Consider the following 23561-nt stretch of genomic DNA (forward strand, 5'->3'; position numbering starts at 1 on the left):
CCCACATTTTCTATGCCTCTTTTGCCATCTACAGCAGCATTCACAGATTCCAGATAATAAAATAAAAGCCTTTGGGAGACTATTGCAGGGCTAGAGACTGCAAGCTGGATAAAGTAAAATAACATGGTAGGTACAGGATCATTTTGCAACGGTCATGAATTTAAGGGTCTAGTGGTACAATCAAGGAACCCTTCAATGAAATGAAGACACAGCTCCTGTTGCTATCTCAGCGATCTCTGGCCAGTGTAGAAACAGTGTAGGAAAACACATTCCTCATATTTCTTGGTATGTAATTTTGGATCTTGTACAGAAGATGATCTTCTTCAAGAGACTCTTCTCCACCTAGAAACTGTTACACAAGTTTTTGTCACAGCACATCAAGTAAGTCAGTCTCCCATTCTGACGGAGCTCCCTTTCCCTGCAGTCAGGCATGCACAGGTGCCTGGAGAACTGATGCGTTGATCCTAAAAATAAAGAAGCCGGTTATACACGCCGGAGGAGATTATCTCAATACAACTTCCTAAAATCACTGCCAAGAGGAAAACCCTTTCACACTGGATCCCCTTCCCAGGCTCCTTGGGGTCACACTCCCATCCTGACTCTGACTCTGAATGCCAAGCCCCTCAATGATAAATTAGAAAGTACTATTTTCCCTCCTCCCCACATTTCACTCACTGCCTTACCCCTTAGCAAGGCTCAACAATGTTAAGTCCTTTATCCCAGGTACTAGAAGGAGTCTTTTTTTTTTTTTTTTGTAGTCTGCATCAGCCTCACTTACCCAAAAAGTATGATATGGTAGCACATGACTGACCAGGGTGTGCGACGCATCTGCCTTGGCCCCTTTTACATTTTGATTCTTTTGCATTGTCACAGACATTGCAGATCAGACCTGTATTTGTTGAGTAAGGAGAGAATAGGATATTTAGGATCAACTATAAGGCTATGGGAATGAGTGATTACGAGATCAAAGAGAAGCTTCAGCGTTACACATGGACTGTACTGTCCATTTACTCCCTCAGCTACTATTCAGTTTGGGTTTGTGAGTTAAGCTAGGGGGTGGATTAACACAATGGTGGCATTATTTCTGTTACCTGGTTAGCGCCTACGTACATTCGAGGATGAAATGAAAACAATGAGAATCAAATACATATGTAGTCAACTGGATAAATTATGCGGCGCAGTTTGAGTATAACAACAGACAGATCCCACTGGACTGAGAAGGCCTTGGACTTCAGCTGATTAGTGGAGACATGGAGATGTAGGTTAGATCTGGGTAATTGTGTGTTGAGGATCTTATGAGGGCGTGCATAGAGATTGGACTAACAGTGAAACATACAGAGCGGACTGAGGTTACTTTCATTGCTGATGATCCCACCTAGCTCAGCTCTACTTTCTCTCTCTTCGCCAAGCAGAAAAATAATCTAGGAATCTCTGTGATCAAGTAGCAACGGGGCAAGGGAGGCAGGGCACAGAGATGACATCAGAAGCGATGACAGATTTAGCATTTAGGATTAAGCAATATTGACGGAGAAGAGGTAGTACATTATTTGAACCTTTCATCTTAGACATTTTGAGATTATTGAGTCAGACTCTGTATGGAGCCGAGGAGGACTTGAGTGCCATTGACTTACGTCTGGTTTTGAAGACAGTTGTGCCACATCTGTCTTATATATTCCGTGCTCCCTGCTCCACTAAAACTGCCTTTACAAATGCTGCTAGTGATCTCCAATGACAGATCTACTTGTCCTTGCATGACCAAGGGTTTGTTCACTTCTAAGTAATGATGATTTAAAGCATACGAGAAGATGTTCACAGGTTAGAGGCAAACATAGTGTAAAATTTTATATCAGGAATTTGAACATTCATGGATTTTGGTATCAGGAGCAGACCTGGAGTGAGTTCCTTTTTATAAGTCAGTGAGATGGCTATACACCATACATAATATGCACTTTGATTTCTTTTGAACAATATATGATATAAGAAAAATATTCCATTATAACTTTGTAGCATGGTTTAATTAATCAATTCCTTATGTATATTTATTTCTATGTTTTGATATTACTTGGCACAGTAAATAATCCTGAGCACTATTCATTATAATATAATGAGGTTGTTGTTATATAATTCATTTGCATGTGGTTATATCTGTAATATAATTTCATATAAGCAGAATTGCTGGATAATAAATATTGTTTTGATAGTTTTGCAAGATGCACTTTAAAGGCAATGAAACTATTTATACTCTTGTTATCAATTTTTAGGCAATTCTTACCTCACTACAACAAGGACATTATACAGTGCTATTCAGTTTCTGAATGTTGACAATCTGATAGGTTCTTTGAATATGTACTTCTTCACTATATAAGGAGTGAGTCTGAGCACATTTTTGTACATTTAATAGTTATTTGTATTTACTGTATGATGAACTTTTGATGTCTTTAACTGATTTTTCTGTTAGATTATTAGTGTATTTTAAGTGTTTTTATTGAAAGTCATCATATATTAGGGACATCAGCCATTTGTTCATAACATGAATTGACTTTTTGTTTTTTATTATGAGGAATTTTTTGATTTTTATTTCTTTGTTTATATTATGTTTATTTTTTGAGATTATAGTATACTTACATCACTTTTCTCTTCCTTTTCCTCCATACAAGCCCCCCCACCCCCAATATGGCCCTTTTTGCTCTCTTTCAAATTCATATGGTTTTTTTTTTTTTGAACTCTAGGTTTTTGAGTTATAGTTAGAAAGGTCTTCCCCAAACTGGTAAAAGAATAATTTTACATTTTCTCTAATATTTTATGGTTTAGTGTTTCTTAGTATTAAAAGGGTGGCAAAATAAAAACACCATTGTACTTTGAGTACATTTAATAAGTAAGATGAATACGAATTAGACATTAATTTTCATTTAGTCATGAGCAACAGCTCTGTGTCAAGGCTGCCTTTCAAGCAGAGTGTGCACTCACTGATGTAAGACGGAGTCTCAGCAGAGAGATCTGCCTGAGGAGTGGCGCTCACTATTTTCAGCTATAAGTTATAATTGGAGCCTTGGAGGTGGAAAAGGACCTGTGTGAGTAGTGCTGAGCTTTGAAGGTAAATAAAGATTCCTGCTGACCTAACGTGGAGAAGAAGTAATGAGACAAAGAAGGGGGAAGGAGAAGGGTGTTGTGCAGTGGGCAGCATAACAGTGTTTCAGGAGAAAGGAAGATAAACCTGTGCACAAAAACTGGAGGTCTGAAAATTGCTGTCCTGTTTCTCTGCGATTCTTCTGTTTTCTTCTTGATTAGTACACCACATGATCTCCCTAATGCTCAGAACTTCAGTCTTGAGATTTGAGCTGCAATGCCCGAGTGTGACTGGGAGACAGTGGTTTAGGTAACCACACCCCCAAGACCTCCCTCCACTCCCCCTGTTGGAAACTTACCCTCTGCCAAACAGAGAAAAGACAGGGTCACGATGAGCACTGTGCTGACTTTGGTCGCAGGATTCATGCTGGGTGATAGGTGGTGCCTTGAGATACTGTATAAAGGAAGGCACCTGGTCCCTTTATAAAGCTGGAGACCAGGAAGTAATCTCCAACATCAGCACAGGAGGAAATGCCCTTTCCTTTTTCAAAAAGCCAGATGTGCGATAACACGGAAAGCACAGGGTGCCCAGCTGTCTAGCTACAGCTGTGCAGATCATTTCTCTTCCCTTATCTCGTCTCCTGTGTGTGCAATGTGTGAGATGCAGTTTTCTGCTCCTCCAGAAACTCCTCTCTATATGCTAAATGGGAAATGTCTGCTCATCCTAGGATTAAGAAATGGGAAACGGTGACTCTGGATTCAAGGACTTCCAGAGAAGGAAGATGGAACATGAAGATTTCCTGAACAGCTTATCCCAGTGTTGGAGCATTCTCCAGTTTGAGTCACAGGAAAAGGGGAGTTTAGAGCCTGAGAGTCTACACACAACTCCCTAGATCCTGTCTCCTAAAGACTCCATCTTTCTTCCTTAGAGAGTTCTAGTGCTCTTCACTCTGGAAGTCTGGGATCTCAGGTTCCCAGCAGATCTTATGGTTGGGAGTTCACGGGTGAGGGGAGAAATGAGGGTGCTTCTTCAGAGGCATTTCCAGTGAGCTCCTTCTTGGTGTCTGAGCACAGTTTCTGTGTATTTCCTGTCCTGGACGTTCTGGAATTAAAGCTAGGACCATGCCTCCACTACACTCAACCCTGTCTCAATGGCCCTGCTGTGTACTCTAGGGAAATGAAGGGTCATGGTCCCAACCTCACTCTGAGCCATTCAGCTCCATTCTAGAACAAACTTCTAAATGGAAATTTCTTGCTTGTTCTTGTGGCCTCCCAACTTCTCAGGGAGATTTACTTCCTTCATGAATGCCGCCATCTCTGGTGGGGTGTACTGCCTCCACCCCAATTCTAGTTGTTCCAGGTCTCATTACTTTCTTTTCCAGGTGACCATGACTTTGTGTAGCTCCATAGTCTGGGCTTCATTTCAAACCAATATCCATGAAAGTCTTTTCTGTTTCCTTGTTGCCCTTGTCCTCTGTGGGATTAGCTGTGTGGCATGTTCTAAGACCGTAACAGATGGGTTCTCTTCCTTTTCTTCTGCTTCTTCCATATACTGGATCCTAAAAACAACTCTGGGACGTATGCGTAATACTTATTGTTTCCTTGTATGAACTGGTGGCACACGCCTTTAATCCCAGCACTTGGGAGGCAGAGGCAGGCGGATCTCTGGGAGTTCGAGGCCAGCCTGGTCTACAAAGGGAGTTCCAGGACAGGCTCCAAAGCTACAGAGAAACCCTGCCTCGAAAAAACCAAAAAAAAAAAAAAAAAGAAATAATAATTCCAGAAAGATTCAGTAATGGACTCAAGGTCACATAGCAGCTAGCAAATTGCAGATGAACCCATGACTGTCTGCAACAATGTTATAGTTGAGATAAATTTACAGATCATGCATTTATTCCTATTAGTGGGGTTTTTGTGTATTTATCAATCCTTGAGAAAATATTATTTTTTAGTCAACTTACTGGAAGTACACCATACTGAACAAGAAATTCAATTCTATATTCTTAGAGTTATAAATGTGTGAGTTTCCTATGAAACTTCAAACAGTAGCTTATAATGCTAAGAATTACTCAAGTTCAAGAGGGATAACATCTTATGGAGCTAAACAATAAAGATGTCAGTTGCAGGTTAGCTCCTTCTGGAGACACTAAAGAAAATAATGTATTTTCCTCCAATACTCCATAGCTCGTGACCCATTTCTCCATCGTCAAAGCATGTAACTTCAAAACCTGCTTTCATCGTTACATCTCCTATCCTCATTCTATAGTCGACCCTTACTCCCAGACTCTGGCAATCAAATACTTGGCTTTGCCAATGCTAGGCAAGTTCTCTACCTTTCAACTCTGACCTTGTCCTCCACTTCTCTTTTATAAGGTTATTTGTGATCATATTTAGTGCCCCAACCACATAAAACATGATAACCTTTCACCCTACAGTCCTTAACATAATCAGATGTTAAAAGTCCTTTGGGGACATACATAGTAGCATTCCTTGATAACAGAAACTGGGATATAAAAATCTTTGGAAGTTATTATACCAATTTCCCTATTTAGTACTCTCAACTGGACACAGCCTGGGTCATTTGAAAAAGACTCAATTTGATAGTTATCTTTATCAGGTTAGTCTGTGGTCATGTCTGTGGGGGGGATTTTCTTGGTTGCTAATTGATTCAGAAAAGTCCAGCCTACTGTGGGTGCCACTGTGGGTGGCACCACTCCTATGCAGGTGATCAATACCTTTGAACCTGTGTGTGTGTGTGAGTGTGTGTGTGTGTGTGTGTGTGTGAGAGAGAGAGAGAGAGAGAGAGAGTCAGTCCAAAAGCAGTGTTCCTTCATGGCTCCTGTCTCCCGATTCCTGCCTTGAGTTCATGCCTCAACTTTCTTCAGTGGTGGATCATGGCAATGTAAGCCAAATAACCTCTTTCTTCCCTAAGTTGCCTTGGTCTTAGTGAGAATGCTTTGTCATGGCAACATAGGGAGACTAAAACACCGTCTACCACACACTCTCAGTATCAAGAGCATGACACCATCTGTTTGCCCAATGCTACCTCTACAATGAGGTGTCTCTCTCTGTTTCAATACATACATCCTTATATCCACCTCATTTATGCAGCAGCAAACACCTGCTTCTTTAATAGTCTGTCCAATCACTTAAAACTTCTAATCTTTGACATTTGTGGTTCCTCTGGTGCAGTCTTTCCCCACCAACTATGTTCTTACTAGTTTTCAAAGTCTTCTTTTTCTCTCTATTAGTTAAATTTTATTTTAATTAAAATTAATCATAGCATCCCTTCCCCTTTCCACCCTCCAAGTCCTTCTGTGTCCTTCCCATCAATCTCTCAAATTCATGGCTTTACCTCTTTTTCTATTATATATATACATATACAATCTGATGAGTCCTTTTAGTGTTGCCTGTGTGTATTTGATTTCAGGGCTGATAATCGATAGCCACGATACCTCAACACTATTGCTGCCTAGACAAGATGTGAACAGTAAAACCCCAAAGACATGCTAGCATGGAAGGGGGAAATGTTATAGGACCCCACCCTTAGACAAAGGAGCACATGAAATTAATAGGTGCCGAGATAAGGAGAATTAGTCTTTTAATTGACTATGTAATACTGAGTAGCCAGTCAAAGTTCTTTTTTCTGAAGAGAGGCTTCCCTGGTAAACTTGTTTCATCTGAATCCCCTCTGGGCCCTGGTGGCCAGCTATGCTGGACACACTTGTGATCTTGTTGAGATGATTTCATGTTCTGCGAGGTTCCTCAACCAGTGTCTTGGTTTAGCAGAAAGCCTCACACTTAGTAAAATGATCACTGGGACCAAAGTCAGCACAGTGCTCATCGTGACCCTGTCTTTTCTCTGTTTGGCAGAGGGTAAGTTTCCAACATGGGGAGTGGAGGGAGGTGTTGGGGGTGTGGTTACCTAAACCACTGTCTCCCAGTCACACTCGGGCATTGCAGCTCAAATCTCAAGACTGAAGTTCTGAGCATTAGGGAGATCATGTGGTGTACTAATCAAGAAGAAAACAGAAGAATCACAGAGAAACAGGACAGCAATTTTCAGACCTCCAGTTTTTGTGCACAGGTTTATCTTCCTTTCTCCTGAAACACTGTTATGCTGCCCCCTGCACAACACCCTTCTCCTTCCCCCTTCTTTGTCTCATTACTTCTCCATGTTAGGTCAGCAGGAGAAATTTTAAGGGCAGGGACTTAGTTCAACTGTAGGGAGAATTTTACAATAAAGAGCGCAAAGCTACAATAGGGCACATTGTGCAGCGGCTTCCCAGTGACTGTGGAGTTAGGGTGCACTCTCTCTTGGGAATGCAGGGGTGAATCAGGTAGGGACACTGTGTTCTTGGAAATGTCCTTTCTGGAATGTGATCTTATGATCTGTGACATTACATGACTAGTCTAAGGGCATATCACCAAGGGGACAGTGAACTCATCCCCCAGGGAGGAACATGGTGAACATCAGAGAATACCTGATCCTTGCCTTTGCCCATACTGAGTACAAACATTCTGCTCTGTGTGTTTACAAATAATTCCTGGAAATGCAGGAGCAGTTGGCAGGAGAGAGAGAGAGAAAGAGAGAGAGAGAGAGAGAGAGAGAGAGAGAGAGAGAGAGAGAGAGAGAGAATTATGCTAGGTTAAGTCTGTGTCCTTGTAAAGCCTTTGAAGAATGTTTACTTAGGAGGATGGCTGTATTTGACTTCCTCACTGTAAGTATCTCCATCCCTCTATTCTCCTACTTGATCCTCAGCCTGTTGACTTCTCCCCAAATTTATCCCTCCTCCATTGTAAGGCTTACTGGCTAAGCGAGAGTTCTTGCCTTGTGTTCCTAGGATAACCTTCATAGCAACTCTATCTACCTGAGAATATAATACTGCTTTCATATTTGTGCAAATTGCCAAATGAGAGGTCAGGAGAACCACAAATTATAAAAGAGCCATAAATTGGGCAATATCAAAACTAACTTTCTTCATCAATGAAATGGAGAATGAAAAATACTGGTCTCAGACATGAACAGTTCAACTACTATTGACAACTGAACTCTGATTATTCTCTTGAAACACTATAAATAAGGACAAATGCATTGATTAAAGTCTTAGCTAAGAGCAATAAGATGAGAGAAGGAAATAAATGGGATAGAAACAGAACAGTGAAGTCATAGTATCCCTACTTGCTGATGACATCATTCTATATCTAATCAACCTTAGAGATTACACCCTAGACTCTTAGAGCTGATAGGTGCTTTCAGCAAAGTGGCGGACTACAACATGAATACGTAAAACCTCTATAGAAAGGTTTATTTTTTTCTCTGCAGCATTGTCAGCATTTGTTGCTTTGTTTTCTTAGTAAAATACAGTCCAACTGGGCAGCCGGAGAGATAGATGACTCAGTGGTTACAAGCACTGGCTGCTCTTCCAGAGGACTGGGGTTCAATTCCCAGCACCCACATTACAGTTCACAACTATTTGTAACTCCAGTTTCAAAGGTTCCAATGCCATCTTCTGGCCTCCACGGACACTAGACATGAATGGTATATAGACATCCACTAAAACAAAACAATGATGCACAGAAAATTAGAAACAAAATCCAATGCACACTTAACATAGTTTTCATTTACAGTTTCCTGGTGGCTAAATATAATTAATTATTTTTTTTTGTGGTTGCTGTGATAAAATGCAACTTAAAGAAGTTTATTTGGGTTCACAGTGGCAAGGTTCAGTCTATTACAGCCAGAAGTCACGGCAGCAAGAGCGGCGGCAGCTGGTTACATTGCATTTGAGGTCAGGAAGCAAGAGAGATGAGTCCCCACGTCCCCATTATGTAGTCCAGGACCCAAGTATGGTGCCACCGTATTCCATTCTCTGATGCTTACTGCCCACTCCTCTACTGAAGGATGTTGCTGTTTCTGAGTTTGGTCAATTATCAATAAGGCTGCTGTAAACAGCTATGTGTGGACAGCATAAATTATAAGTCCCTTTGCCAAAGATCGGATGGCTGAATCATATGATAACAATGAAAAGAATTTTTAATTTAGTAAGAAATTGCTAAATTATGTTCCAAAACGGTTGCATATTTGCATTTCCATCCAGGAAGATTAGATAAGAACCTATGTGCCCCTGCCTCGGGCTCGCCGCCTCCCATAGCTCAATGGCTTGGTCCACGAGTGAATCAATATACTGAAGAGCCTGACTCTGCGTTTGGTTTGGAATCAGGTTCTCTTTTAATCGTTCTGGACCAGAGTTTACGGATATTCTAGAAGAAAATTTACTTGAACCTCAGAGCTTGCCTCTAAGAAGGATGACCCTCAAAGACTCTCAGAACATCCCTAGGAGAAGGAAAGTCTGAGATGAAAGAAGAAAACAAGGCTCCGGCCATGTGTGTGGAGGTCTCTGATGGCCACAGCCCTCCACGTGTGTCTTTGCTTACTCTGGGCTGCGGGAGGTACAGTTCCAGGCTTCTCTTTTCCAGGCTAATCTGTTTGTTTAGCTAATCTGTTTGCTCAGCTATCTGAGAGAATTCAGCCTGTTCTGAACCTCAGCCCAGACTTCAAAGGCTGCTTAGAAGAACTTGCTCTTGATTTCCTGCCCACTCTAACATGCATACCATACTGAAGCCATGTGGCCTTTTTAGATAACTGTTTCCTACAGCTCTCTCCACTGCCAGGTTCTTTCCTTTCCCATGCCAGGGTGTCACCCATAGGCCTTGAGCTGCTCCCCACTCTGCCCCCCATGATCTCTAAAAGTGGCTCCTGACTGAAGCATTTGAGTCTTTTATTTTTTTTCAAGACAAGGTCTCACTCTGCAGTCCTGACTATTCTGGAACTCACTATATAGATCAGGCTGGCCTTGGGTCCACAGTGATCTACTTGCCTCTGCTGCTGGAGTGCAGAGATTAAAGAAGTACACTACCTCCCCTAGCTCTGAGACCTGATTTTGCTAGAGATTCCAGATGGCTCTCGAGAATCCCAAATGCCAAGAATTCTATGATCTCACATCTCTTATCGGGTTGTGCTTTGGCATTGGAGAGCAAGGTTGACAGAGCCCTGGGGTCACTTTTGCTGACTGAATGGATTCTATACAATGATGTTGCTGGGCAGTGTGTCCCCCGGGAACCTGTTTAGAAATCTGCACAATTGGAAGGCCCACATGGTGGTGATTCAGTCTTGGGATCTTGCTCAGGTTCAATTCTTCTGCCAGTTAAAGAACTAAAAGGCAGGAAAATCTCCTGGCACCCACCAGGAGGCAGCAGAGAAATCTCTTTGAAATCTAGACAGCAGGAGACAGAATTAGCAGTTGGGGAAAGGCTTTTATTAGGGCTGAGGAAGCACATGCATGCAGCAGACACACAGAGAAAAGGACTTTTTGCAAAGGGGGTGGTGGCAGTGATGGGGAGCCAAAAATTTCAGTCTCTTTGTAAGGGTCCGTTTTTCTTTTTAAATTCATCATTCCTTCGATTCAATCCCTCCACCTCCCTCCTGCCCCTACCCACTCCTGCTCCATCTCCGTTCATATGGGATAAAGCCTTCCATGGGAACCAACATAGCATGGTGTATCAAGTAGAGGCAGGACCAAGCTCCCTCCCTCTCCTTCCCCCCTATCAAGGCTGAACAAAGCATCCCACCATAGGGTATAGGTTCCAAAGAGCCAGCTCATGCATCAGGAACAGGTCCCAGTCCCACTGCTAGGGACCCCACAAAGGCCCATGCTACATAACTGTCACCCAGATGCAGAGGGCCTAAGTCAGTCCCATGCCGGTTCCCCAGCTACCCGTCCAGAGTCCATGAGCTCCCACAAGCTCAGGTCAGCTGTTTCTGTGGGTTTTCCCATCATGATCTTGATCCCCCTCCTCCTTGCTCCCTTCACCCTCTCTTCAACTGGCCTCTTGGAGCTCAGCCCAGTCCTGAGCTGTGGATCACTGCATCTACCTCCATCAGGTACTGGATGACGGTTCTCTGACAACAATTAGGGTAGTGATCAGTCTGCATACAGGGGAAGGTCAGTTCAGGCACCCTCTTTACTATTGCCCCTCCCTTGGCAGCAGAGGGGGAATGGGTGAGGGGAGGCTCTGGGTAGGAGGAGAGCAGGACATAACAGTTTGTTCTACAATCCTTGGACTAAGAAAGAGCAGTGAGGAATGACAAGGCTTTGGGTCAGAGTCAGTGTTGAGGGTGAGAAGGTTATACTTTCCAGGCTTAGGAGAAGGCTCAAGGAAAGACCAGCGCGACTCTGGAAGTCTAGATAAAGGGGTGGGGAGGAGAGGTTGAATAGCAAGTCTCCTCTCTGTGGGAGGGAGAGGGGTCTTCAGGTATCACAGGACTGTCTATGGTCCACACAAACCTCGTTAGGGTGAATGCTCTCAAGGGCAAGCCTGTGCATCCGCCCTTCATGGGGTTCCTCTGACTATTGAGACATGAACTTGTGATATATGTGGGGAAATAATACTGGATGGAAAGATGGTCCACCATTTCTTAGAGGTAGATGTTATGCTCAGCTCTGTGAAGTCCCTCTAAAACCAACAAGGAGACCGAGTCCCATATGTAAAAGCAAGAGCCTTATACAAGTTTGCAAACTTGGTCTCTCCGTGTGTCCAACGTATTGGAATAGTCGGAGAGGCTTGAGCACAGATAGAGTTGTGTTTTTATAGTAGTAAAGGTGAGGGTGAGGGGTTTCTAAGGCTCAGGACCCCTGATTGGCTGACATTTGTCTAGGGGTGTCCTGGTGAGTGTGTGCTGGCAGGTGATCCTACCTACAATGGTTGGAATATTAGGAATTTCCTTTGGATGGTCTGTTCTTGGGTGGTGCCTGGGTAATCTCTGTTTGTGGTTCTTCCTGCAACCAGGTATTGCTTCAGGGTAAACTACTGAGACTCAGGCCTCCATTAAGCTTATACTGGCTGGGTCCAACATTGGGAGGTGATGATGGCTGGAAGGTAAGAACTTCCTTTGGGTGGTCTGTTCCTATTAAGCTTCTCATGGCTGAGTCCTACAGTAGAGACAGAAAGGTGATTTTCACTTACTTTTTAACAATCTTGGTATTGTTGTAAATTTCCTATTACTCTTATTCTGGGAAAGATGTTCAGAGTTGTCTGGAAAATTATAGAAGACTGGGGTCGGGTGGAGCTGGGCATTCCATCGACATATTTAAACACTGGACACCCATGACATCTTTCTGGATGGGGCAAGGAGTCTTTTTCTGGGAGGAATGAGCTGATGCTCTTAGCTCAAGCCCCTGAAGACTGTGCCGAGAGTCACATGTTCCAAATGAGAGTCCTATAAAGGGGGTCTGCAAAGCAGCATGGGAATTCTTTCCTGCAATAGCCTGTAAATTCTAGAGTCCAGTCAGGTCCTTGGAGCCTTCTAGTCTCAAAGGGATCTGCTAGTAACTGTCGTCTCTGCTAGGCAGAAAGAAATTCATTTTTGTTTGGAGGAGAGAGACTCTCAGTTGTGTCTCACTTCTCATTGTTGTGAGGAACCTAGGTCAGATACCTTCCAGATCAACCCTGGGAACCCAATTCTAGACTCTGGATGCAGAGCTGGACTGGAAAGAGAACATCTAGGTTATTCAGACAGCTGTGTACCTTTGTTGGCTTGGTGAAAAACAATTTCGTCTCTAACACCCCCTTGGTCTTCATCAGTAAGATGAGGTCAGTTATTTCTAACCCACGATACTGTCAGAGAATTCAAATGTAAATGAGCAACATTCTGGAGAAAGTCTAAATTTTCATTCTTAAATTTGGCATTGTTAAATGTAAGCACCCATGCTTCCTTACCAGGTCAAGGTCACCTGATACAGCTGCGAGAAATTAAACTGGCCAGTTGGAAGGGGCCACTGCAAGACTGAAGCTGTGACAATCTTATTGAGAACAATCAGATTTTTCATACCTTTATCGGAAACAGAATATAATGGCAATTACCAGAATCAATATAGTTATAGTTGCCCAGTTACAGTGATATTTGCAAGTTTTACAGGGTTTATAAGATTAATGTCTGAAGCCTATTTTCCTGATGAGCATCATGATTCTTTGACTTCTGTGGGAACAGAGAAATGAAAAATGGCCGGAACATGGCATTGCCTGAGGGAGTGTATTGATCTCTAGGAACAGGCAGGTACATTGTGCCCCAGGAGCCATGGACGCTAACCAGAAAAACTTCTGATGCCTGCCGCTCAAGGCAGCTAGGTCAGGTCAACTCCATGGTTCCCTACAATTAAATATGTGTTTCCTTCTCTTCCTCCTCACCCATGTACAAGTTTCTAAGTCCTAACAACTGCCTCAGAGTCTGCATATACCTGTAATACTTCTTTTATCTTTAGAGTCACAGAGACACAGTAGGCAGGCAGGACTGTCAGGCTTCCATCCTTACTGTGTGTGTGGTGGGGTACCTTCCTAGCCAGCGTGACAGGAGGGAATGCATTGGATGGTACATGAATCAGGCTTTGGGAACCTTCTCAAATAAGCGGTTCCTCTATCCACTCTCTTCCCACCACAGAACAACCTGTCATTTCCACTGTCAGCTCTGCAGTGACAATTTGCAAACTGAAGAGCAGGAATTTCATTCTGCAAGCTTGTAATCAGGGACTGTGGGTCAGTGTGGACACCTTTGCTTCACTCTCTGACCACTCCCGGGTGTGGCATCCAGTCATGTCATTCGTCTTCCTGCCGTGGTCCCGAGATCTGATATGTTCAGTTCATGATTCTAGACATGGAAGGGAAAGTGGGGAACTCAACACATGAAGCCAGCATCTGTGGGGCAAAGAATAAAATGAATACAAGTAAGAAAAGCTCTGGGATCACAAGACGAATTAGGCACTCTGCAGGGAAGGCAGAGAGAAAGGTGGTCATCTACATATTGTGACTTCGCTGAGATGGTGGGACCTGGTACTAAAATGGAGGCTGTCAGGAAACTGTAATATCTCTGGAGCTCTCACCAACTTACTTTCCACAGACCAATCCAGTCACACCTCCCTTTAGGTGTGAGTCTCTGCCACTGTCATCATTATAGGCTTTGTCTTCCTCAGAAAAAAAAAAATGAATGAACTAGGCTCATAAAAGGCTGACATCATCTTTCCTTCCCTGTCTTGTCTCTTTCCCCAAGACTGTCCTACCCCCTCAGAGAGAAGCTGAGCAGTCAGACCACAGATGAAGTGCTAGGCTCAGGTCCTGTTGTCATATGCTGCAAGGAACTGAGGGCCTGCTGGATGGAATGCACAGCCAAGTCAGGAAGACTGCGATCTCTCAAAGGGGTGGATTCAGTCACCCAGAAATGCTTTGTTACCTTGGGTTTATTACATCTGAAAATATGCCATGTAGATGCAAAGCTAATGTGTGTTTCATCCAGTTTTAAAAAAAACTCAACACCAGTAAAATGAAGAGGCAAGAGATTCTGTTCCAATAAGAACTGGTGTCCTACAATTGATTTAATAAAATGACATGGAGTGCCTGGGTCGTCTGAGTTTAAAGTGTTGCAGGAATGTAAACACAGCTGCATCCATTTACCTGGAAATTCCACTTTTAGCAACTAAATAATATTCCATTGTGTACATGTACCACTTGTTTTAGATTTTCATTGTTCATAGGTTAACTCCCTTGTGTTTTAGAGTTTCCAGATATGACTACATTTTAATCATACAATCATACAGTATACTTATTTGTATGTAATATTATTTCAGATATAGCAGTAATGCCCCTCTTTGAGTTCCTTATTGTGTTTGCTTATTAGTTTCTACCATGTTAAATTTATGTAAATAGAAAAACATATTTAAATCTAAAAATTACTTTCAAAACACCTCAAGTGTCAGTAAGAAAGGACTTGTCCAAATCATACAACATTAAGATAGAGATTAGAGTTTAACTTCACATCATGTGAAAAAATATGGCAGATGCCTCCATTGGGGTCTGGCTAATTACTCCATGTGGACAGAATAGAGATAACAGCAGGAAGTTCTCATGATGAAAGGATCCCTGGGAAAATTACAGTGTATACTCATTGTACCTAGAATGATCCCAGCAAGTAAAAATTATGTTGAAACAGAAACTAAGAGAGAGGTTCAAACTAAAGAAGAAATACAAAGTAGATGTGATGAAGGTAAATGACAGCAGGGGGCGAAAGAGAGAGACCCCAGTACAGTAGGAATGGACAGTCACACACAGCTAAGCCTGAACTGGAGATAATCTGCCTTTGGCAGAGCAGAATCATATCCCTCCATGTGGTCTGGTCTTCCTGAAGTCTAATCCTGTATTGGATTTCCATGAGATTTTGAATCTCATGTTGCCCCACATTAAAATTATTTTCTTCCACTATTGAGGTCTAGTTACAATAAACTTGTTCAAAATGTCTTACAAGGGGCTGGAGAGATGGCCCAGTGGTTGAGAACATTGACTGCTCTCCCAGAGGACCCGGGTTCAATTCCCAGCACCCATATGGAAGCTCACACCTGTCTGTAACTTCAGTTCCAGGAGATCTGATGCCAATGCACATAAAGTTAAATAAATATTTAAAAAAAAAACAGTCTTACAAACAACTACAACCAAGTCAGAAGTCAAGAGAATGATCAAGAAGGCCATACCTTAAGCACATGTGGCGAATTTGAATCAGAGTCTCAAATACCCTTCTTGGTCAAAGATATCTTGCTGCCTTGCTGCATGATGGATTTGTAGTGGCAAAACTGGTGATCATCCAGGGAAGACAAAATCTTAAAAATTATTTCAGAATCACTGGATCCCCATTTACATAAACAGATCTCACAATGTCCTTAGACAGAAGAAAGTTCCATAAATGCCAATAATGCAATTTATTGGGTATTTACTGACAGAAACATGGTACTAACTCCTAGCAAGACCAGTGGATTCCGACACACACACACACACACACACACACACACACACACACACACACACTGTTTGGCCAATAGTTTAAGCATATTACTAGCTAGCTTTTATATCTTAAATTAACCCATTTCCATTATTTTATATTTTACTATGAGGCTCGTGATTTATCCGCAAAGTTATGGCATGTCTGTCTCTGGGATGGCTTCATGGGTTCTCATTGAGTCTACTTACTCTCTCTCTCCTCTCTCTCTATCTCTTCCAGCCTGGCTGTATTCTGTTAAGCCATGGGCTGAAAGCAGCTTCTTTATTAACCATATAAGAAAGACTTCCCACACCATATATATATATATGTATATATAAATTACAAATACGTATTAATGTTAGCATACATTATTATATTCAATATGTTGATATTTATCGATAATTAACATATTAATATATTAATATCATAGCATAGTTATAGTAACATATCATATAATGTTAATAATATTAATGTATCAATATATTGCATTACTATTAAATAGCATATTAATATAACATACTAGTATTACTATGATTAAGATATGTAGCATATTCTATTAATAGCAACATGATAGTATTAATAATACTGTTATGCACAATATATTGTAATATATTATAAGTAATATAAGTATATTACTTATAATATATTATAATTTAATATGATATAAGTAATATATAGTATATTAATATATAATTATAAATAATCATATACTAATATATGACTTACCAAAAATTTTGGGAGCAACTTCAGGACTGATGACATGAGTGTATGGATAATAAAACTCCACAGAACACCAATGACTTTACTTACATTTAAGATAATGGGAGCCGGGCGGTGGTGGCGCACGCCTTTAATCCCAGCACTCGGGAGGCAGAGGCAGGCAGATCTCTGTGAGTTCGAGGCCAGCCTGGTCTACAAGAGCTAGTTCCAGGACAGGAACCAAAAAGCTACGGAGAAACCCTGTCTCAAAAAATCAAAAAAAAAAAAAGATAATGGGGAAATTATCAATGGGAAACCAAATAAGATTATTTAGTGGTGGTCATGGTAGTTACATCTCAAAATGGCAGTAATGATGTCAGTCTGTATCACATGCTGGAATATTATTAACATGACTAAGATCATAGCTTCATTTGGGTAAATATATGCAAAAGGATAGAAATCCAATAAAATATATTTATTTACTGATTAATATAAAACTAGATTTCAGACCCCAAAACAGCACAGAGTATTTATTAACTTTGCCCTAAATCCACCACTAGAACTTGATGGTATACTGTATTGCTGAAAAACACTACACAGTTTGGTCACAGAACATAGAGAAACCAGACTGATGAAACCTGGAAGCTTCCATCATATGGCTAGCTTTCTCAGGGCTGTAAAGTGTTTTACATGGCACTGGGAGAGAGAAATAACCAACAATTTTACTCAGCTGTGAACTCCAAGAGCTACAATAATGATGATGCTTTGAGATATACACAGTTTTGAATGCCATGGGAGTGACCAATCATTCTGACTGCATTTAAGACCCACCCCAGGTTTCACTAGCCTGCCTGCACCAAGCAAGGTAGGTGCTTTGATTATGAACTTCCCAACCAGCACGGAGAACTGATCTCCGCACCAGGAGAGCCATCATTGGGGTGAGTTTCTCACCCGCGGCAGCAGCCCGGGACAGGGAACTCAGAAGTTCCTCATCCCCCCCATACTTCCTGGGCTCCCTTCAGGGGCTCTACTCCCTGCATTCTGCCTCTCTCTTCCATCCCACCCAGCTTGCATCCAGAACCCTCCTCCCTTCTGCCCAACTACCCTCTTCAGGCACATAACACCACCCAGCTCAGCCTGTCTGGGCGCTGGGGTTGAATCCTCAGGGCAAGCGGGCAGGTGGGAGTTCCTTTGTTTCAATAACCTGCCTGCACCAAGCAAGGTAGGCGCTTTGTTTACGAACTACCCAACCAGCACGGAGATCTGATATTGGCACCAGGAGAGAAATCACTGGAGCACCAGGAGAGCCATCACTGGGGAGTGCCATCACTGGGAAGGTACATCAGTAGGCAAGGAGACCTGATCCTGTAAAAGAAGATCCATAGGGGAGCATTCGGAGGAAGAGATGGGCAGGCGCCAATGCAAGAATTCAACCAACAATCTGAAAAATAATATGAAACCACCAGAACCCAGCGACCTCACAACAGGAGGACATGAACACCTTAATCAAGAAGAAGTAGAAAAAAATTGTCTTTATGAAAGTGATTGACGCCCTTAAACAGCATGTAAAAAATGCCCTTATAGAAATGGATGAGAAGTATAACAGAAAGTTTGAAGAATTGAGTAAATCAGTGAATGATACCCTAGGAAACCAAGGAAAAACAATCAAACAGATAATGGAAACAGTTCAAGACTTGAAAACTGAAATGGAGGCAAAGAAGAAAACACAAACAGAAGGCCGGCTGGACAGGGAAAATCTAGGTAAATGAATAGAGACTACAGAAACAAGCATAACCAACAGAATACAAGAGATAGAAGAAAGAATCTCAGATTCTGAAGATACCATAGAGAAAATAAACATGCTGATCAAAGAAAACAGCAAGGCCAACAAACTCTCATCACAAAACATTCAGGAAATATGGGACACAATAAAAAGACCAAACCTAAGAATAATAGGAGTAGAAGAAGGGGAAGAAGCGCAGCTCAATGGTCCAGAAAATATATTTAATAAAATTATAGAAGAAAACTTTCCCAACCTAAAGAAAGATATACCTATGAAGGTTCAAGAAGCATACAGTACACCAAATAGGCTGGATCAAAAAAAAAATCCCCTCGCCATATAATAATCAAAACACAAAGCATACAGAATTAAAAAAAATTATTAAGAGCTGCAAAGGAAAAAGGACAAGTTACTTATAAAGGTAAACCTATCAGACTTACACCTGACTTTTCTATGGAAACCACGAAAGCCAGAAGGTCCTGGATAGATGTACTGCAGAAACTAAGAGACCATGGATGCAAGCCCAGACTACTATACCCAGCCAAGCTTTCGTTCACTATAAATGGAGAAAACAAAAATTTCCAGAATAAAAACAAATTTAAACAATACATAGCCACAAATCCAGCCTTACAGAAAGTAATAGAAGGAAAATCACTAACCAAGGAGTCCAACAATGACCACAATAACTCAGACATCTAGAGACCCTTCACCAGCGCAACTCAAAGAAGGGAAACACACAAACTCTACTACTAAAAGAGTGATCAGAGTTAACAACCACTGGTCATTAATATCACTTAATGTCAATGGACTCAACTCACTTATAAAGAGGCACAGGCTAAGAGATTGGATACGAAAACAGGATCCAACATTCTGCTGTTTACAAGAAACACACCTCAACCACAAAGACAGGCACCTACTCAGAGTAAAGGGCTGGGATAAGGCTTATCAAGTAAATGGACCTAAGAAACAAGCAGATGTGGCCATACTAATTTCTAACAAAGTTGACTTCAAACTTAAATCAATCAGAAGAGATGAAGAGGGACATTTTCTACTCATAACAGGAACAATTTATCAGGATGAAGTTGCAATCCTGAATATCTATGCCCCTAATATAAAAGCACCCACGTACGTAAAAGAAACATTGCTAAAACTCAAGGCAGCCATCAAACCGCACACACTAATAGTAGGAGACTTCAACACTCCTCTCTCACCAATGGACAGGTCAATTAGACAGAAACCTAACAGAGAAATAAGAGAATTAATGGAGGTAATGAATCAAATGGACTTAACAGACATCTATAGAATATTCCACCCAAATAGGAAAGAATATACCTTCTTCTCTGCAGCTCATGGAACCTTCTCGAAAATTGACCACATACTCGGTAACAAAGCAAACATCCACAGTTAGATAAATACCATATACCAAAGTTAAACCAGGACCAGATGAACAACATAAATAGACCTGTTAGTCGTGAAGAATTAGAAGCTGTTATCAAAAACCTCCCTTCCAAAACAAGTCCAGGACCAGATGGTTTCAATGCGGAATTCTACCAGAACTTCCAAGAAGACCTAATACCTATACTCTTTAATGTATTTCACAATATAGAAACAGAAGAGTCATTGCCAAATTCCGCTTATGAAGCTAAAGTAACTCTGATAACAAAACCACACAAAGTCTCAACCAAGAAAGAGAATTACAGGCCTATATCACTCATGAACATCGATGCAAAAATCCTCAACAAAATACAGCATCAACAAAATACTGGCAAACCGAATCCAAGAACACATTAGAAAAATTATCCATTATGATCAAGTATGCTTCATCCCAGAGATGCAGGGCTAGTTCAACATACGCAAATCTATCAATGTAATCCATCATATAAATAAACTGAAAGAAAAAAACCATATGATCATTTCATTAGATGCTGAAAAAGCATTTGACAAAATTCAACATCCCTTTATGATAAAAGTCTTGGAGAGATTAGGGATACAAGGGTCATACCTAAATATAATTAAAGCTATTTACAGCAAGCCGACAGCTAACATCAAATTAAACGGAGAGAAACTAAAAGCCATCCCACTAAAATCAGGAACACGCCAAGGCTGTCCACTCTCTCCATACCTCTTCAATATAGTGCTTGAAGTTTTAGCAATAGCAATAAGACAACATAAGGAGGTCAAGGGGATTCGAATTGGAAAGGAAGAAGTTAAACTTGCGTTATTTGCAGATGATATGATAGTGTACATAAGCGACCCCAAAAACTCCACCAAAGAACTCCTACAGCTGATAAACACCATTAGTAATGTGGCAGGATACAAGATCAACTCCAAAAAAATCAGTCACCCTCTTATACACAAAGGATATGGAAGCAGAGAGGGAAATCAGAGAATCATCACCTTTCATGATAGCCACAAACAGCATAAAATATCTTGGGGTAACTCTAACCAAGGAAGTGAAAGATGTATTTGACAAGAACTTTAAGGCATTGAAGAAAGAAATTGAAGAGGATACCAGAAAATGAAAGAATCTCCCTTGCTCTTGGATTGGGAGGATCAACATAGTAAAAATGGCAATTCTACCAAAGGCAATTTATAGATTCAATGCAATCCCCGTCAAGGTCCCATCAAAATTCTTCACAGATCTTAAGAGGACAATAATCAACTTTATATGGAAAAACAAAAAACCCAGGATAGCCAAAACAATCTTATACAATAAAGGAACTTCTGGAGGCATTACCATCCCTGACTTCAAACTCTATTACTGAGCTACAGTAATGAAAACAGCGTGGTACTGTCATAAAAACAGAGAAGTCGACCAATGGAATTGTACAGAAGACCCGGATTTATCCCACAAACCTATGAACACCTCATTTTCAATAAAGGAGCTAAAACTATACAATGGAAGAAAGAAAGCATCTTCAACAAATGGTGCTGGCACAACTGGATGTCAACCTGTAGAAAAATGAAAATAGACCCATATCTACCACCATGCACAAAACTCAAGTCCAAATGGATCAAAGACCTCAATATCAATCTGAACACACTGAACCTGATAGAAGAGAAAGTGGGAAGTACCCTACAACGCATGGGCACAGGAGATCACTTCCTATGTATAACCCCAGCAGCACAGACATTAAGGGCAACATTGAATAAATGGGACCTCCTGAAACTGAGAAGCTTCTGTAAAGCAAAGGACACTGTCACTAAGACAAAAAGGCAACCTACTGACTGGGAGAAGATCTTCACCAACCCCGCAACAGACAAAGGTCTGATCTCCAAAATATATAAAGAACTCAAGAAACTAGACGTTAAAGTGCTAATTAACCCAATTAAAAACTGGGGCACTGAACTGAACAGAGAATTCTCAACAGAAGAAGTTCAAATGGCCAAAAGACATTTAAGGTCATGCTCAACATCCTTAGCGATCAGAGAAATTCAAATCAAAATAACTTTGAGATACCATCTTACACCTGTCAGAATGGCTAAAATAAAAAACACCAATGATAGCCTTTGCTGGAGAAGTTGTGGAGAAAGGGGTACCCTCATCCATTGCTGGTGGGAATGCAAACTTGTGCAATCACTTTGGAAATCAGTGTGGCGATTTCTCAGGAAATTTGGGAGCAACCTACCCCTGGACCCAGCAATACCACTCTTGGGAATATACCCCTAGAGATGCCCTATCATATGACAAAAACATTTGTTCAACTATGTTCATAGCAGCATTATTTGTAATAGCCAGAACCTGGAAGCAACCTAGACATCCTTCAATGGAAGAGTGGATGAAGAAAGTTTGGAATATATACACATTAGAGTACTACTCTGCGGTAAAAAACAATGACTTCTTGAATTTTGCATGCAAATGGATGGAAATAGAAAACACTATCCTGAGTGAGGTAACCCAGACCCAAAAAGAAGATCATGGGATGTACTCACTCATAGTTGGTTTCTAGCCATGGATAGGGGCCACTGAGTCTATAATGTGTGATCCTAAAGAAGCTAAATAAGAGGGTGAACCCAAGGAAAAACATATAGTTATCCTCCTGGCTATGGGAAGTAGACAAGATTGCCAGGCAAAAAATTGGGATCTTGGGGGTGGGGTGGGATGGGGGTAAGGGGAGTTGGGGAGAGAAAAGTGAGAAGGAGAGGATGAGGGAATCTTAGGGATACAGGATGATTGGGGATAAAGGAAGGTTGGATAGGGGAGCAGGGAAGCACGTATTTTAGTTAAGGGAGCCACCTAACAGTTGGCAAGAGACTTGAACCTGGAGTGGCTACCAGGTGCCCAGGGCAATGTCCCCAGCTGTTCTTTGTGCAGCTGAGGATAGGGAACCTGAAATGACCTTATCCTGTAGCCATACTGATGAATATCTTGCATATCACTATAGAACCTTCATCTAACGATGGATGGAGATAGAGACAGAGACCCACACTGGAGCACCGGAATGAGCTCCCAAGGTCCCATTGAGGAGCAGAAGGAGGGAGAACATGAGCAAGGAAGTCAGGACCACGAGGGGTGCACCCACCCACTGAGACAGTGGGGCTGATCTATTGGGAGCTCACCAAGGCCAGCTGGACTGTGACTGAAAAAGCATGGGATAAAACCTGACTCTCTGAACATGGTGGACAATGAGAGCTGATGAGAGGCCAAGGACAGTGGCACGGGGTTTTGATCCTACTTCATGTTCTGGCTTTGTGGGAGCCTAGCCAGTTTGGATGTTCACCTTCCTAGACCTGGATGGAGGGGGAGGATCTTGGACTTTCCACAGGGCAGGGAACCCTGACTGCTCTTGGGACTGGAGAGAGAGGAGAAGAGGAGTGGTGGAAGGGGGAGAGGGGCGGGAGGAGGGAGAGGAAAATGGGAGGCGGGGAGGAGGCGAACAAAAATAAAACTCAAGTTTAAAACTCGTAACAAAAAATAAATAGTTAAAAAAAAAGACCCACCCCACAAGATGGACCACATACCTGGTAATGTTAACTGGGCCAAGAATCCATGGTTGGATAAGTCTTAAGCCCTAGATGAGAATCTGTTTTGATTTTAGTGTTATTTGTTGTTAGTGACATAACAATAAATTGCTCTCGAAATAATTATCTTTTAGAAAAAAGTTTATTCACTTATTCATCTGTTTCATGTCTAGGTGTGTTTGCCTGAGTGAGTGT

The 23561-nt window shown here is 41.6% G+C and overlaps 1 protein-coding gene across 1 annotated transcript; it reads right to left on the reverse strand.

Annotated features, from left to right (window-relative positions):
- Nucleotides 1-342: 342 nt before the first annotated feature.
- Nucleotides 343-3492, reverse strand: Pate4 (prostate and testis expressed 4). Its single transcript, XM_057766383.1, has 3 exons — nt 3426-3492; nt 779-889; nt 343-464 (listed from the first exon to the last, which is right to left on the reverse strand). Exons 1-3 carry the CDS (start codon nt 3490-3492, stop codon nt 343-345), a joined length of 300 nt encoding a protein of 99 aa, XP_057622366.1.
- Between the last annotated feature and the right edge of the window lie 20069 nt (nt 3493-23561).

This window comes from Chionomys nivalis, chromosome 4 (assembly GCF_950005125.1).
Source record: "Chionomys nivalis chromosome 4, mChiNiv1.1, whole genome shotgun sequence".
Classification (NCBI taxonomy): Eukaryota; Metazoa; Chordata; class Mammalia; order Rodentia; family Cricetidae; genus Chionomys; species Chionomys nivalis.

Bases quoted from the DNA above. Each gene is read 5' to 3' on its own strand.
- Pate4 (XM_057766383.1), bottom strand. From the start codon at position 3,492: ATGAATCCTGCGACCAAAGTCAGCACAGTGCTCATCGTGACCCTGTCT. The intron at 890-3,425 runs GTAAGTTTCCAA...CAACAAATACAG, and splicing joins TTTTCTCTGTTTGGCAGAGG to GTCTGATCTGCAATGTCTGT. The intron at 465-778 runs GTAAGTGAGGCT...CTTTATTTTTAG, and splicing joins TACCATATCATACTTTTTGG to GATCAACGCATCAGTTCTCC.